The sequence below is a fragment of the Micromesistius poutassou genome (genome assembly GCF_964030765.1).
Source record: "Micromesistius poutassou genome assembly, chromosome: 11".
Classification (NCBI taxonomy): domain Eukaryota; kingdom Metazoa; phylum Chordata; class Actinopteri; order Gadiformes; family Gadidae; genus Micromesistius; species Micromesistius poutassou.
Window position 1 is genome coordinate 17,511,536 of NC_140281.1, and position 16,505 is coordinate 17,528,040.

The following is a 16,505-nucleotide window of genomic DNA, read 5'->3' on the forward strand; positions in this document are numbered from 1 at the left end:
ATCGGCTGAAATTCTCTTTATGTGTGTGGTGTACATCCGACTCAAAAATCGTAGTGTGGGGCAGCCTTAAGTGCGTTGTCCATTTAGGGAACCTGTGAGGCATTGGAGCAGTTTTTAACGCAGCAGTTATTTCCAGGCATTGTTAAAACAGTACAGAATTGCATCAACCTCCTCTGCTAGCAGCTACCGTGTCAACAATAACGCAAAGCTCAGCTGCACTCTCAGGGGCGTACCTTCCAACATGGCGGGAAGGGGAGGGGCTCTGTGCCGTGACGACAACTCCTCATTCTCAATAAAAACAACACACCAATTGACCGTTCGCGCTGTCCAATCACAAGAGTGGTAAGGTCCGTCAAGCTTGCATTTCGCTATGGCGACGGCGCCAGAGAGGAAATCAGAGGAGAGGAAATCTTAAAAAAGGGGCGCGGGGCTTGCGAACGGTCAATTGATTTCGGGTTTAAAATGCATTGTAACGCACGTTACTGAGATTTGTACCGAGTAAAATATTACCAATTTTCTTTTTGTAATGCCTTACATTACCGCGTTACAGCAAAAAGTAATGCATTACAGTAATGCATTACTTTTGTAATGCGTTTCTACCAACACTGCTAACATGTAGAATGAAACACAAATATTCTTCTTCTACCTAAGATGTTAAATGAATCATAAGGACCATGCTGGAAATAAGTATTGTACTTTTGCATGTCATCCTTTGGATTACTGTTTTTATTGTCTTGATCCAGAATTAAATCAATCAATCAAACAATCATAAATATTCTTCCTCTATTACGACACCAAGTCCACAACTGAGAGCAGTTGGCAGTGAGCTGCTAACAGGACTTTCCTTTTCTTGGACCAAATCAGAAGTTACCCTCACCCATGGTGACCTCTCCTTAGCCACGGCGATACCTTTGTCTTATAAAGACAATAATCTATTCTTTGCACTGCCTCGACCTACTCTTCACCTGGAGTCTGCATCTGTCACTGCCAGCTGCTGTGGCAACAGGAGAATGTCAAATGTAAAAAGACTACAAATTGTTCAAGTCCCGGTGAGGGGCGTCTCCGTGGAAACCAAACGTGCTGATGAGATTTTGGAAGAATAACTAGTGAATTGTAATGTCGAGTATAACCTCTGAGCAGTTCAAGGGAGCTGTTCAGGGGATAATGGCGACTTGCTGGGTACCACTCCCGGAACCTCGGTTCAAGACCCCTCATTTCTATGTAACGTGCCCCCACAAAAATAAATTAATAAAACCCTGGACCCTGGTGATCATAACCGAAAGCTCTCTCCACTCAACCACCAAGTCGTCGCGAAGGAAGTGGAGGTGATTTGATATTAAATACACATGACATTGTTATGTGTAAAAAACTCTCTGATATCCAGAGTGAGTAACCTCTTTAGTGCTTGAACCTCAAAGCCAATAACCGAGAGCTCTCTCCACTGCGCCACAGCGCTGCAGATTGGGAAACAGCCTGAAGTAATATTTGACATTATATTCACACAATGATCCTGCGTTTGAAAAACAACTAACGAAAGTGGGACTTGAACTCGGGTCTACAGCTCTTTAATGAACTGGTCTTACCTCTGCAGCGCCAAGACACTTGGCATAGATGGTTGGATTTTATATTTGACATAATATTCACACAATGACTTAATCTTCGAAAAACAACCAACATAAGTAGGACTTGAACCTGGGTCACTTTAATCAGCAGGTCTCACCACTGTGCCACCAAGACATTTGCAGTGGAAGGTCAGCTTTTATATTTGACATTATATTCACACCATGACTTTATGTAGTAATACGTGTGTATTCGGCATGACTTTCACATCAAATTATTAAAAAAGCCTTGAAAGGCAAGGCTAAAAACCCTTGAAAGGCAACACAGAGGTACCTGGGGACAAGAGTTTGTAGAAAACAACTTGTAGAAAAAATTGGGAAATTATTATTATTTGACTGAGGAATAAGGAGGTGTGGCGTGAGAGTTTGTGAAGAGGGTAAATTGAGTCTCACACTCAATGCGTGAGAGATGGCAGCTCTTTTACTAGGACACACTTATGCCACGTTTCCACCGAGCGGTGCGGTGCATCTCGGAGCAGGAAAGCTTGTTTATGGCTCGCGTTTCCACCGCTGACAGAACCTTATGGTAGGGCGGGTTTAAGTCGGACGGCGATAGCCGCGGCAGCCACATAAACATTGTGATCTCATAGCAGCCTGACACAGTGTAGCCTGCTAATAAATCCAAGGAAAAAGAAGAACACGTACAATGAACAAAGAGTAACAATGGAGGACGTCTAAGAAGGACAACAAACTTTTGCAGTACATTTTCTTAATAATATAATAAACAAAGCTTTCGCCGTTGTCCAGAAATACCTTGCGGGTACTGTGTATGTTTGTTATTATCCCCCTATCGCAGTGACTATTCTGTCGACCAATCAACGGACGGTGTGTGTAGCTTGAACTTGTTGGCACCCTTTCCGACGTCTCGATACCCCAATGGAGGAGTACTGACAAATAGGTACGGCTCTGCACGCTTAATGCCAGACCCTGCCCAACTTTTGGCGGTGGAAACGTGAACCATGCCGCACCTTACCACACCGCTCGGTGGAAACGCTCCAATAGATAGGCTGCTGGGATCGAGAATCGAACACACCTTTGGGTTTGTTTGGGCTGCCGTTCCTTGTGACCCCTACTTGGTGACAACACTACCCCCACCTGGGTTCTGTGTTAGAATACATACGAAGGAGGCAGGCCCAGGGTGAGCCATCTTGCACAAGGGTGCCAGGTACCAGGTAAACTGTTGATATAGGGGATCGAACCAGGTGCTTTTCAGCTGGGAGTCTAACATCCTTGTCATTACACTATCTTTTCCCCCCTCTGTAAATATTAAGATCATACATTTTATTCAGAGTCAGAAGTGCACCTCTCTTCAGTCAGAACCACACACATTAAGCAGCCCTGCGATGCCTCGACGGCGAATAAGACGAATAAGAAGTTAACGCCTCTTGCCCACTGTACACGTCCATCGACGGATCTCATTGACTTTGCATGGGACGCTCCCGAAATGCATTGTGGGTCTGTCCATCAAGTCGGCTCCGTCTCTTGCGTCCAAAAGTTGAGAAAAGTTTAACTTTTCAGGCAGCGACAGATCCGTCACCCAATCAGATCACGTTATGCAAATGTACGCAAATGCACTGTCCAATGAAATCGTCGACGAACGTGTACAGTGGGCAAGAGGCGTAACGCCTCTTGCCCACTGTACACGTCCGTCCGTCGCATTTCATGAGCGTCCCATGCAAAGTCAATGAGATCCGTCGACGGACGTGTACAGTGGGCAAGGGGCGTAAAGTGCTTTGCACAGTCGCGTATTGCCCGCCCGTATGCAATTTCCCGTACGTGAGTTCACGCCCACTATCGCACTGCAAGCATATATAGTTGCGGATCTGAGACACGCCAGTAGGTGCAGTCTTCTCCTGCACAGTGTCTGTGTCTCTGTGTTTAACAACGCTTGTTAGCCAACACAACTCTGTCAAAAGGGGTGAAGGCTTGCTGTATTCCCCTGCATCTCCGCTTTTTGTTGTGGCTCTTTTCTTTGCTTTCACAAAGCGGTCATGCATTCTTCTCCAGATGTTCTTGCATATGTCTGCATCTTTCTGCAACGTCTTCCCAATCTCTGTCCAAATGTTCTGTGTCCTGAGTGTGTCCCTGTGTTCCTTTGTCGCCGTATCATACAGACTCCTGTAGAGGCGCACTTGCTCAGCAACTCTTCCTTCCGAAATCATCCATTCCTGTGGTGTTTTCCGGTCTATCTGTCCGCTCGTACGCCAAGTGACAAAAATCGTGCGGATCCGAGCCATCGGACGCGCCTTAAAAAGGGCGGTGTGACAGCCCATGTGCGGGGCACGTGACCACAATTTTGCCTGATGCGCGGCTCGCACGTTCTCTCATGAGCGACAGTAAATCAGGCTTTAGAGACACATGCAGAAATGCTCTCCTCTCACGAGTGGGCGACTGTAGAGAGTCCTCCCCGCATCAGGCACCGCCCCCGCTCCCCTGAGCAGTCTCACACCTGTGCATCTATTTATAGACCGGCGACAGCCAAAAAAAAAGAAGGGCAGACATGCCTCCTTTTGCTTGGTATCCAGCCAGCTGTAAAACAGCGCGACGCAAACACAAGGTGTCAGCTCCGCCCGCGGAGCGAGGGGAGAGGTGGTGGTGGGCGGGGATGGAAATAGGTGACGGCGTCGCGGTTTGTAACACACCTTTATGTCACCTCCGACTAACGTAACGTGAAAGAACGCCCGTGAAGAAAAGCATGTCCGAGCCAGACGTCTGCTACCTGGCACACTGTTTTCCTCGAGTGGGGGAGTCAGACTTTTTTTTAGATCGGGGAAAATAGTAACAAAGTAACAGATCAGAAAATAGTTGGCAAAACATACAGCCAGGTATGATTAGGGAATTGACTAATTATATAACGAGACAAAGTGAAAATGTGAAAGTGTGATTTTCACAGATCACAGCATGATTTATAGATTCCATGCTGGGGGGTTTCTCTCTCATCTCACATCTCTCTGTCTGTCTCTGTATCCGTCTCTGTGTCTCTCTCTCTGTCTCTGTCTCTGTCTCTGTCTCTCTGTCTCTCTCTCTCTCAACCACATCTCTCTGTCTCTGTCTCTCTCTCTCTCTCTCTCTCTCTCTGTGTCTCTCTCTCTCTGTCTCTGTCCCTGTCTCTATCTCTCTCTCTCTCTCTCTCTCTCTCTCTCTCTCTCTCTCTCTCTCAGAGAGAGAGTGAGAGAGAGAAACGGACAGATGGACTACATGTTTCTCTGAGGTATTTGTTTGGTCTTTTCGCCTACACAGCACTGGACACTTTCTTGCTTATAATAATGTATAGTTTCAATATTGTGGCATATATTGGAGTCACTTAGACATTTATGCAGGTGTAAGGGGTGAACTTAGTACAGTATCATATACTAGCAATGATGTTTTTTGAGTACCTTTGAATACTATAGTCTTACCTTTTCACTGTACATACACATGCACAGTTCTACCTAAAAAGTTATTTAGAAGACAGTAATAACAGCAACAAAATGTTGTTGTTGTTGTTATATTATTATATTTGTATTTGAGCAATGCTTATTTATGTGTGTGAGAGAGAACTATTGACAGAGGAAATCAAATATTGCCTTTCCCCTTGCTGGGGAGACAGAACACAACTTGAAATGATATCCCGGTAATTGAGAGATAGAATATTCAAAACATGTGGAATATTAATATCAATATCAGACTTTATTTCATTCTCCATTCCCCTCATCAATACATTCATGGGTCTGCCAGTGGAAAACGAAATGGGAGATTTGGGGAGCTGTAGAATATTAATGCTAACAGATGCGACACACATAAGCATACTTTCACAGTCATTAGCTCTAGTCGCTGCTGCTACTAGCCGTTAAAATGTCCTCGCACCGATCTCTAATCACTGGTTTAAACTACCTCTGTAACCAACCAGTGTCCTGCCTGTTGTCTATAATCTTTTATTAGATTGCTGTTGTGTCATGTTTCTTGGTTATTTTAGAAATTATTAATACGTATCTAATTGTCACTGGATTGTCACTTAATATATCCTGCTAGGTGACAAAGTGGCAGTTGTGTTGACTGTCTCAATATGTTCGCACCACTTAATTGGGGAAAATGTTTTTGGTGGGTTTAACTCATTGAAATTGTGCACAGGGGTATTGCCGAATTTCACAGATTCCAACCTTTGATAGTCAACAACCATTGATAGTTTTATAGTCTAGAGCAGTGGTTCTCAACCTTTTTGAGTCGCCACCCCCAATTTAACATGCACTGCTGTCCGCGACCCCCCCCCCCCCACACACACACACACACACATACACACACACACTAGGGCTGTCAAAATTGCTAAAAAATTACGTTTGAATATTCCCTCTAAAAAAAAACACATTCGAAAAATACAAAATACATATTCAAATACTATTCGAATATCTATATTTGCACATTTTGTCAATGACGCGCATTACGTCAATAACAGGACAAACTAATACAACGAGACATATAACTACTTGTATAGGTAGTTTATTTAAGTTTAAACATATTTGACAACATATTACCCACACAAAAATAAGTAAATGAACTAATGGCCAAGACCGCAGACCTCACTCGCTCACTCACTCTCTTTTTCTCTCGCTCTCTCCCGCTCCCCCTCACTCTCTCTGCGCATACTGGTTTAAATAAAGAACAACAATAAACAAATGCTGAGTGCTGATCAAGCGTTTTGTGTAAGCAATTTAAGGTCCCGACTCTTGTAGCTTGACTTGTCGCTTGACTCTTGTCTGTTGTCTTGTAGTGTTCTGGTCGCCCACTTGCAAAGCAGACTGCCGCGGGTGTGTGTTTTTCCACATTTGAATATTCATTTTCACCTTTGAATGTATGTTTGTATCGTTGACAGCCCTAGTGTCTGTATGTGTGAATGAGAAGGGCAGACATGAGACTAGTGGACAGGTTTGTTGTTGTTGTTTGTTGTGTAGTTACGGCTGACAGTAACTGGTTTTGAGTAATAAAATGCCTGTTTGAGCCCAACCGCTCGTCGTCCTTCTAACGTCCGGTCGGACGCTACATACATTTTGATAAAAATTAAATAAATAAATAATAAATAAATAAATTTATATTTTTCCAAAATGATTTGGCGACCCCCAGAAATCATCTCGCGACCCCAATTGGGGTCGGGACCCCAAGGTTGAGAATGGCTGGTCTAGAGATACTTAATCAATGACGCCAAATTAAATTAAACAAAGCCTGTGAATAGATACTGCATGCTTATTTGAAAGAATCGCTTGTAATCTTCAAACCATGGTCACGAGAAACAAGTAATCGGTTGTCTTGGAAACGTTAGAAGTATTTGCTCGCCTTTCTCAAGAGGAGACGATCAAGAGGGGGAGGGGGGATCTGTTATTGTGTTTCGACAACTGGTGATTAGAGCTCTGTCTGCACACTCAAGTAGGACGATTAAAGCAGGCCGACTGAAGAACCTTCACCCCGAGCAGAACAACAAGGCTCATCTGAACAACCAAACCATTTGCAATTTGTCGACAAGCGAGGCAAAGTCTCATTCTGTCTTTCTCTTGAGGATGTTCTGAAATCATACATCCATCTGTAAGAAGACAGAATTGGGATTTTCCATGGTTAAAATGATCAGCACATATATTAAAGCGTTGGTTTTGAATGGGTGAGTGCATAAAAACAGAGTGAACCCAAGGAAAGACAGGGTTGACAGACAAGAGACAGACAAGTGCTGCTCATGTATATAGAGGGAGTCCCTCCCCATCACAGAGAACTGAGCCTGTTCCAGTGATGATAGTGTGCCATTCCATTGTTTACTTTCAATTTCACTTTGGCTTTTGCTTTCACTTTCACTTTGGCTCCTTGCTAGGCTCGGGGCAGGTGGATCCCAGAGCGAGCCCATGTGCCAGCTCTCATACCTGATGAGGAAGATGGAGACCTCCCTGGCCACAGCCACACAAGCATCACCATTAATAACAAACACACACACACACACACACACACACACACACACACACACACACACACCCACACAAACACACATTATGCCAAAACACTGGTGCATTGTAGAAGCCATATGTTTACTTTTATTAGAGACACAAACACACACACACACATACACGCACACGCTAGTGATGGATTTCATGATTAGTTTGCTTGAATCAGTTCGCGTCGGTCAGTTCGCCAAGAAGAGTCGTTCGAATCGTTTGTTCGTTAGTTCGTTCAGACGCGTTTCCGGGAGCGGTGAATCATGGTTCTCAGCTGAGTCGGTCAGATTCGGCTCCTCCCTCGTTCTCATTCAAATGAATCACGAATGCACAGTTCTCAGCTGAGTCGGTCAGACTCAGCTCCTCCCTTGTTCTCATTCTCAAACGAATCACGATCGTGCAATGGTGCAAACAGTCATCAATCAGCACAACATTAACAAAGTTCCTTTTGGCTGAGGAGCGCTTCATGGTTAGAATCGGGATGTTGTTGCCTGGCTGGCTCTCGTGATTTCTTAGTACTCGAGTCTTTACCGCTAGACACAGTCGGTGAATGAACGGCGACTCGCGAGTCAGCGCGACTCAGTGACTAGTGGGTGGGTCTGGGAGTCGAGTCTCGGAGAACGAACGATACGAATGAGACAAACTGAAACGGGGAATCAGGTTGGTTCGTTCACGTTAAAGAGTCGTTTGTTCAAACTGATTTGTTCGTGAACGACCCATCACTAACACACACACACACACACACACACACTTGCTGCTACTGATGTCTCTGTTGGGCATGTGGATGTGTGTGCTGTGTCAGCAGATAGCCTGAGTCATGTCCACACATGTGCTGTGGTGTCGGGGTGGTGACCTGGGCAGCAGCTGATCCACCATGACCCCGCACCGACCCGGTGATGATACTGAGTCCACCAGATCAGCACCTCGGAGGGCTCCCATCCAGCTGTCCATCCACGCACCCAAACAGCCCGCACACACACACACACACACACACACACACACACAAACAACGGCTGGTTGCTGCTTGTTTGGTGGTGGTGATTGCTGTGATCATGCTGCGTCCGTTTGAAGGAAGGCGAGAGAAAAGAAGAGTTTAAGAGAGGGGAGGGGGGGGGGGGGGGGGGGGGCAGGGAGAAAGGGATAGAGAGACAGAAAGGGACAGAGAGGGAGAAAGACATAGTAAGTGGCAAGAGAGAGAGACAGAGGGAGACAGAGAGGAAGAGCTGGAGAGAGGGAGAGGGGACAGAGAGATAGAGACACAGAGAAGGAGAAAGAGGGAGAGAGACAGAGAGAGAGACGGAGGATAAGATACAGGGAGAAGAATAAGGGATGGAGGGTGAAACTGATCAAGGGACAGTGAGAGAAAATCAGCCCCAATCCATGGGCAGACTCACTGCAACGGTTGGCTCTGCTGATTCACCCTTTCCTCTGTCCTCGTCCAGATCAGGTAATCATCGTATGCAGAAGGTGGCACCAACCTCAGAGACCTAAAATCACCATTCAAAACAGATGCTCCAGAAGCCCATTGCTTGCCAAAAGTGTATTATTTTTGTATTATTTTTTACTTTTCACTGTCACATTTTGCCAATGGTGCACATCAGGAACAATCCCTCTTCTTCCTTTGTGGGACTATCTATCTTTCACTTGTCTGCTAAGGGTACTGGGGAATTTCCTTTTCGAGCTAGACTTTTAGAAATGTAGCGTTCAAACTTGGAATAAAAACTGTAGATGGATGCACGCGATAGTACGACGCGTTGACGGAGAAAGAGCTAACAAAAACTTGTTTCTGAGGCCTACAATTGGATTATAACCGTCCACAATTTCTTTATCTAACCTTTTTGTAATATCACCAGTTTCTTATAGAATTCTCTAATCTAGACCGTAAATATATGCTATTACAACATTGTTCCATAATGATTCAATAATAGGAAGCTATATTTATTTGAGACTAGGTTGATATCCTTCATGCAGTATTTTTTTTTTACATAGGAAGATTCTAATACAAATTCCTAACCCCTATACTTGGCTTACTCCTTACCCTTAGCTAAACGTATACTAACCTACCCCTGAGCCTAATCGTAATCTTCTTACTACACTAACTTCAAGAATCAAATAATGGAGAATAAATACTGAAATTGTTTAAACGTAACTTGTTTACCCCTCAAACTCAACAAGGACATTTTCAACGTAGATTCATAATAAATGAAAGCTGGGTGGTGGAGGAATAAAACGCTTTTTTCTTTTGTCCAAGTGTTGTTTATTTTAAGAAAAAAACTGTGTTTATTACATGACAGAACTGCTTTATTAAGCCCTAAATCATTTTTTACAAGTCTAGTACAACTCTATTCACATGGCCCTCCTACCACAATCGTCCACTTTGATGTGGGCCCCGATTAATTACAAAATCCTCAAGTGTCTGCAAAACCAATCGTGATAATAAAAAAAGAAAATACAGTTTGATGATGTCGAGATAAATAGATAAATACACAAAAACATTGGAATCAAACTGGCCGATATGCCAATAAATAATCAGAACAATAAATAACATTCAGAAAATCTTTGGCCAAAGATAGGCCATTTCTCATCACCCTGCTACCCCCGCAACGAGATAGCATTGGTCTCGCTCGTGACCAATCAGAGACTCAGAATCAGCTTCCGTTAAAGGGGTTCTGATAAACTCTGTCGGATATGTGGTGTGGAATAGTAAATAAGAGAACAATTATATCGAGGCACTTTGAGAGGATGTAATAGGAAATGGCTGCATTTCCTGCGTTTTTCGTTTTTTTGTTCCCCCGGTGGTGAAAATAGGAACTGTCAAATATCCAAAGTAATCGAATGGCTGAATCAATCTGTGACCGTGTTGCTTTTTTTTGTTTTACAATGTCTGTATTGAGCATATACTAGAAAAAAAACGGGATGTTGACTTAAATAGAAAAGATAAACCCCTTAAAAAGAAATAAGGAGACGGGAACCGATAATAAAACGAAAAATGCTTGACGAACCAAAATAAACGAAAACCTTTCGATTCTCCTCTTGGTCCACGGTCTCTGATCACAGTCTCGGACCGATCAATGCGAGTCTTCCGCCGTGGCTGTGTCCGACTGAGACCGAGACTCCGACGATTTCTCCCCGAAAATGCCGGCGAGTGTCTTAAAGCGGGGCCCCCAGTCGTCCAGGTAGTCGTAGTCCTCCTCCAGCTCCCCGGCCGCCGTGGGCGAGCCGATGGAGCTCAGCGACTCAGCCACCGAGCCGTCGCCCTCGTAGGCGTAGGTGACCAGCGAGTCGTAGGGCGGCGCCGTGTTGTCCACGTCGTGGTCCTCCAGCCGCCGGTGGATGAAGTCGCGGATGTCGGCGCTGTCCTGGGACACGGGGACGGGCCCCGGCCGCGGGCCCCGCCCTCGGGGCTCCAGGGGCTTGATGTCGCGGCGGCGGAACAGGTTGTCCTTGACGACCTTGGGGTTGCGCAGCGTCCCCATGTCGAAGGCGTGAGTGTCCTCCTCGCCGCCGCCCTCGTCGTCGTAGTGGATCACGTTGTCCCGGATGTCCTCCTTGGACGACATGAGCGTCTCCTTCTCCTTCTGCCGCCGCAGGCCCACGTACAGGACCACGATGACTGCAGGGGGGGGGGGGAGTGAGGGAGACAGCAGTTAGCATGATAGCATAGCGCAACATATCAAATGTTAGCATGTCACATGTTAGCATGATACGTGTTAGTGTGACACATGTTATCAGAGTGGACTTTACAAACTAACATGAAACATGCGAGCACACTAGCATGACACAAAACACATCCCACAACCCCCTCACTCACTCACTGTGAGCACAGAGATCACAAAAGTTCCATTAAAGCGCCTTAAATACAACCTGAAGTTTGACATTCTTCCTTTCCAAGACAAACTGGATCTTTAAGGCAGGACTAAATGCCGGGCGAATCTGGGAGAGTGGTGCATCGATCACCAGAGATTTGATTAGCGATAGCGTAAGGACTCAGAGTACACCACCGTTGTCGATATTATTAATCATGCCACAGTCCTATAAGACTTGGTGACACCATCAAAAAACATTAAAGGTCCCAAATTATACCATCAGGTGTGAGTGTGATTAGCCATTACAACTGATTCTGAAAATCTGCCTCTTCTGACATCACAAGTGGGCGTGTCCACCTAGCTGTATGATGAACAACGTTTGCTACAGTCAGTCTACTTGGTAGGCTGGCAGACTGTTCTATCCAGCACACATCTAGGTGGACACTTCCACTTGTGATGTCACTAAAACAAAGAAAGAGGCAGAGTTTCCAAACGGCTTGTGATGGCTAATCACATTCACAGTTGGTGGTATAATATGGGACCTTTAAGCTAAACCAATTTCTGTAACGTTTGAGTTCTGGTGGCTTTGCCCTACAAAGTGGGAATTAGCAGTAGACGTACATTGCCTCACACACACTGAGGGACAGAACGCACAGAGCCCTCTGGAAATGGTGTTCATAGATTTGGATATTGTACACTAGCTTTGCAGCGGAATGGCAATGAAACGGTCGATTCCTGAAGTCAACGGGGAAAATGATAATTTCACCGTCGCGCTCTGTGACTCCACATTAGTCTGCCTCTCTCTGTCTTTCCCTCCCTCCCACACATTCTCTCTGTATTACTGTCTGTTCCTCTTAAGTTATATCAGTGTTACAGCTAAAATATACTGTGCGTTTTATATAAAGGCATCTGGGATGGAAGGAAATAGGCTGCATAATGTAGATATTACTCAGTTAGAATGAGTCAATAAATACACTTAAATGAGCACACGCACAGTACACACACACACACACACACACATACAAATAAAATGGTTTAAGTAGGTCTCCTCTCCCCCTCTTTACCTCTCTCTCTCTATCTCTTCCTCTCTACTAGTATTCTTGACATCTTTCTTCCCACCCAACTGACACTTCTTGTTGTAGTGTGCTAGCTCCCCCTAGTGGTCATTATAGGTATTGATACAATAACAGCACATCTTTATTTCATTTGTCACCTCACTTAAAAACGGTTCTGTTGCTGGTCGGTTAAAGAACGTTCAAGAAATAAAATAGAGTTCAAGTTGCTGTTGGCGTTCCCTCATGAGAGGCATATTGACATGCAGGGTTTCCCGAACGAATGGGGCATCGACTCCATATAATTGCATGTTGATTTCCAATAACGACCACCATACTGAACAGTCTATAAACCACCACTACCGCTAACCTGGCAAAGGTGGTCTGAGCTCCTCAATGGCCACAGGTTTTCCAAAGTACTCCAAAAGGTCACCGCCACCCATTGACCTACGCGGTAAAACAAGCGCCATTTTTAACAACCTCTCGCCCACCCCCACGCACATCATTTACTCAACGACACCATAAAGCCATATTTGCTTCCTGCCCACTATGCAGATGAGTTTGGATGCCGGCCTCGCAAGAGTTACGGGGGAGGGGTTTTTACGACTCTGACCTTGAGAGAGGGAAAAGTTGAAGCCTTAAGTTCTGGGGGGGAACAGGGACATGGTTTATGAAGCTAATCAGTGAAGGAAGAGAGAGTGAGTCCCTCCCTCTAATCTGGTCTTCCCGATCACCGTCCCGGGTTCGTTAGGGTACAGTCATAAACCGCCACACCTGCAGAGGGACATGTTCACAGGTCTGTGTTTCCAACGCCTGAGGCTCTTTCCTGTAGACATTTTTGTATGAGGCTTGCGAAATAGATTTTAACGTTTGGTTTTTAAGTATGAAGACGATATTTTTACGATGGAATGAATTTAAAAATGACGTAAAACCTTATCCCTTTGTCTTCAGAATGGTCATGTCTCACACACTCTTTAAGTATGATCCCTAATCATGATGGCTTTGTAGACTAATTCAGTTTCTCGTTGTAGGTCATGAGGCGACTGTCCATCACCCCGACCGCCCCTTGATTATGTTTCTGATGACCCCCCCCCCTTTGGTCAAACCAACTTGAGGACTTCAAAGATTGGACTGTTCCAAAGTTCACCAGAATGGGCTCATAGTTTTAACTGGAGCCAGGAAATGGAATATAAGATTGAGCCGGTAACCGGTTGGTGAATTTTAAATAGTTCTTTATGTAATCTTTTATGTAACCTCAGATGTTAATTCATGTTTCACTAAACCCACAGATGACTTATATATCAGAGTTCTTCTGACTATGTTGATTGGATTCTTATCATGAAGTTAACATTCTAAATCTAGGAAATTATATTTATTTATATCTATACGTCCACGAAAATAATCGTTATATAAGAATATTACATCTCCCTAGTCCAGAGAAAAAAGACAAGATACTGCTGAAAGCCAGCTGGATTTGCTCATCATAATATACAATGTTTCCATTCAAAGTGGGTTTGGTACTTAGTAAACATATTGCTTCTAAACATTTGTACTGTATTCATGAATCAAATCATCTGTTTGACGTACAGCTCCCAGGCGCTTTTTTTAACTCAAGGTAATTTAATATCTAACTAGCTCTCGATATATATATATACAGTATATCCATATTACGTTTCCTCACATAACGTACATGTTTTGTCATTCTAATCCCTGGCTGTGTTTGTTTGGCTGCTGCGTCTGTCACTGCACTCACAGGCAACCGATTCAGGGAACCAAAGTGAACCGGAGCAGAGACAGCAGCTGGGCGGCGGGGGTGGAGGTAGGCGTCTGAGGACCAGTGTTGCCAAATCACAAGAAGTCGCTATTGGTTCTCTGAAAAGTCGCTATAACTCACTAGTTTGCATAATGACGGCAAATGTGACGTAATCACGCCTCATTTGCACACGTCGTGCTGTCGGTTCTCTGAAAAGTCGCTTGAACACGCTAGTTTGTGTGATGACTTCAAATGTGATGTAACCACGCCTCATTTGCATACGAGGGTTAAAAAAGTCGAAGAAGGAGGAACTTGTGGGAAACATGAAAGCATCAAGGGATTGTATTCGGACGGAGCAGGAGATAAGGGAGAGAGAGAGAGAGAGGGAGAGAGCTGTGTGCAGCACAGAGAGGAGGGATAACACGAAAAAACAAAAAGTCACCAGACACACGAAAAAGTCACCAGATCTGCCGCCAGTCGTTAGATACGTTTTTTTCAGTCGCCAGAGATGGACAAAAGTCGCTAAATCTAACGACAAAGCCGCCAAATTAACAACACTGGAGAGGCCTCGTGGAGGCGTGGAGTCTCACCCAGCAGGATGACGATGCACAGGAGGATAGCGATGAGGGCGCCCGTACTCAGGCCCACCGGCAGGAAGATGGCCTCCGCACTGCACGTCAGCAACGAACCATCCGACTCGCACCCGCACACGCGGATGGTCAGCGTGCCCGTGCTGGTCTTGGATGGGTAGCCATTGTCCTCGATCACCACAGGCAGGAAGTAGATCTCCTGGGCGCGCCGCCGGAACCCACTCCTCTTGGTCACGATTCCGGCCGTGTTGTCTGGGAGGAAAGTGACGAGAAACGGATCATTTTTCAAATCTGGCGAATCGAGGGAAGAGTTCATTTATTTTGGATCATTAAAGAGGGGGCTCAGACGGTAGAGCGGGCTGCCCTGTAACCGGAAGGCTGCTAGTTGCCAACTGGCTGTGGCCCTGCGTGGCTGACTCCGCCGTCGCTGTGTGAAAGTGTGCTTGAATGGGTGAATGTGAGGCAGTTGTAAAGTGCGTTGAGAAAAGCGCTGTATAAAAGCAGTCCATTCACCATTTACCATTTAAACAAAATAAATGCAAGGCATTAAACAAGGTCAGCCTCTGAAAATAAACGCGGCGACTTCTATCGAGGTCGCCCTGAAGAACGCTAGTTTAGAGAAGAAGGCTTCCTAATGGGCCGAGTGGTTTCAGCGGCAAAAGGAACTTACAGTCTTCCACAAAATCCATCGTGTTCTGAAGAAATAAAATAAGAAAATAGGATTCTGCTCTGTCTCTGGCCGTCGCCTGAACCTCCAGCCTGGAGGTGGGCATTCAGTGGGCTGAAGCTGTTTAATGTCTGATAACCCAGCGCGTTTGATATCCAATCCTCTGTGAATGCGGCTCCACTGAATGTGATCAGAAACGGCAATGCATGAAGGACTATCAAAGACTGCAAATGCTATCAAAGCCTTCGCCATCTCCATACTTGTGAAACCTGAAAGAGCGCTGCCGCCGCCTGCAAATCACTCCTGAAAGCAGCCAGCCATACTTTTCTCCAATTCACCTTGTTAACTCTTTGAACAGTTGCCATCGCTTGTGATTTCAATATCTCATCTTTTAGGAGAAATAACTTTAGAGATACGCCAGCGGCAGAGGGCACAGGGAAGGGAGTGTGGAGGGGAGAGGAGGGGCAAGGGGACGGGGGGAGGGGGGGAGGGGACGGACGGACGACATGGATGATATTTCTCCCAGCTAGAGCCGAACTCAGGAGGGAGAGGAGCCGCGGTAAAGGTGTGTGCTTGAGGTGTTTACTTGAGGTGGGCTATTCAAATCAAGGTTGACAACGTGTCTGACGCTGAGCAAAGCTGTCACGGCCGACTTGTCCGCAGTCTTGTCTGGACTGTTGCCAAGACGGCATGACCCCCCCCCCCCCCCCCCGTCCACCTGTCAGGTTGGGTTTGTTCCGTCGTCAAAACCCCCGCGCCAACTTTTCTTGACAGGAGGTCACGCGTTTTAGCGCGCCTCGCATGTTAGTGTGTGTGGGAGGCGGAGTTGTTGTTTTCTCTCTCTCTCTCCCTCTCTCTCTCTCTCTGTCTCTCTGTTTCTCTCTCTCCCCAGTGTCCATGCTGCTCGCCAGCCCCGTCCCTGTGTATCAGATCTGGTGAGAGTGTGTCCAAAGCCGCCCCCCCCGGGGGGGGGGGGGGAGCTGGGCCCGGGGGGGTTGGACGCAGGGGGGGGGGGGGGGTGCAGGGCGAGGCGGAGAGGCGTGAGGCAGCCTCACCGGTCCAGGGGAATT

At 45.8% G+C, this 16,505-nt stretch overlaps 1 protein-coding gene across 1 annotated transcript in view; it reads right to left on the reverse strand.

Moving 5' to 3' along the window:
• Positions 1 to 10,635: 10,635 nt before the first annotated feature.
• Positions 10,636 to 16,505, reverse strand: part of LOC311355312 (cadherin-12-like) — a gene marked incomplete at both ends in the record, with an annotated part of 6,768 nt that continues 898 nt past the window's right edge. Inside the window, 2 exons of the mRNA XM_084475069.1 lie at positions 10,636 to 11,180; positions 14,769 to 15,020. Of these exons, the coding sequence (XP_084331195.1) occupies positions 10,636 to 11,180; positions 14,769 to 15,020 (797 nt within the window). The remainder of the gene's footprint in view (positions 11,181 to 14,768; positions 15,021 to 16,505) is intronic.